Genomic DNA, 1,226 nt, shown 5'->3' with positions numbered 1-1,226 from the left:
CAGGAATGTGCCTCTCGTTCACGGATTCTGCTCTGCACAGGTCTTGCTCAGTTAAATACATTGAGCGTTCCCAGGATAGCCTTGACAAGGCTGGGGAATGAGACATGGAGGAGATTAATCAATAAATCTTATGGGGATCCATATTTCAGAGGAATTTACAAACCACATGCCTCTGGTTGAAGTACTGTTATAATAAAAGGAACTTTCCAGTAATTCACAAAAGCTCAGTGGGACACAAAATCCTTCTATAAAGGCAATGCTGCTGAGTACCCAGCAGCTTTTCTTGAACTCAAATGAGGGTCAACACTATCAAAGAGGGTGATTGTGACCCATGGGATTAAATGAAGTAATAGATGAGCAACTTAACTACCTTGTTCCTCAAGAAGTCATTTATATCTGCAACTGGGAAGAAGAGCTAGTGCTCCAAATGTGACCAGCCTGAGAATGCTGTGGCTGGGATGTTGCACTTCTGCGTTTCATTCTCTAACAAAGGTGCTAAAGAGAGCTTTAACAACTTCTAATGTACATGGTGTGTTTTAATTAATCCTGTTCCTGCTTTTGTGTGCAAACTCCCGAGTATGATTTTTCTCATTTTTACTGGTTTTACACCAAGAGTCATCTACTCAGGGCACATATTCCTGTATATAATTTAATTTAAATCGTTATCAAATATCAATTATTCTGTTTGGGAACGGGGGGTGCCATCCAGGAAGGTTTATTTCTTCAGATTAGACAAGTGCTTAGAATCCTACTAGCTTATATATTCTTTTTGAATTGGTGAATTCAACTAGTCTTAGACACAGTGATGCTGGGAACGTTTTCATGCCACACTTGTTCATGATGTACCAATTTACTGTACTGCTGAAGCACTTTGATTGTCACCTCTTCTAAAAACCCACAAAACTCACGGATGAAGTCTGAATTTTGTTTCCACTTTAATGTTGCCTAAAATAACCCCAGAACGCATCGGACGAAGCAGAGATCATAAGCAACGAAAAAGCAGACGCCTCTTTAGAAGCTGTGACTCCTGACAAAGAAGAGAGGAAAAGCCCCGAAGTCGCAGAAGTGAAACCTAGGCGAGAGGAAAGTAAAACTCCCAAAGCCAACCTGCGCAAGTTCTTTAAGCTGGTGAGTGAGACTCGGTTTCCAGAGTTTCAGCGATGTGTTCACCGCACGGCTGGGGCTGGGGGAGAGGGGCTGGTTAGTGAGCAATCCCTTGGCAATAG

At 42.2% G+C, this 1,226-nt stretch overlaps 1 protein-coding gene across 1 annotated transcript in view; it reads left to right on the top strand.

The window, feature by feature from the left end:
* The window catches only part of BCAS1 (breast carcinoma amplified sequence 1), a gene marked incomplete at its 3' end in the record, with an annotated part of 32,298 nt that extends 31,170 nt beyond the window's left edge, over positions 1 to 1,128 (top strand). Inside the window, exon 9 of the mRNA XM_008945768.1 lies at positions 961 to 1,128. Within this exon, the coding sequence (XP_008944016.1) occupies positions 961 to 1,128 (168 nt within the window). The remainder of the gene's footprint in view (positions 1 to 960) is intronic.
* Between the last annotated feature and the right edge of the window lie 98 nt (positions 1,129 to 1,226).

Source organism: Merops nubicus, unplaced genomic scaffold (genome assembly GCF_000691845.1).
Source record: "Merops nubicus isolate BGI_N331 unplaced genomic scaffold, ASM69184v1 scaffold12150, whole genome shotgun sequence".
NCBI classification, from domain to species: Eukaryota; Metazoa; Chordata; class Aves; order Coraciiformes; family Meropidae; genus Merops; species Merops nubicus.
The sequence above is the reverse complement of the archived record's forward strand: the minus strand, read 5'-3'. Positions and strand labels throughout refer to the sequence as shown.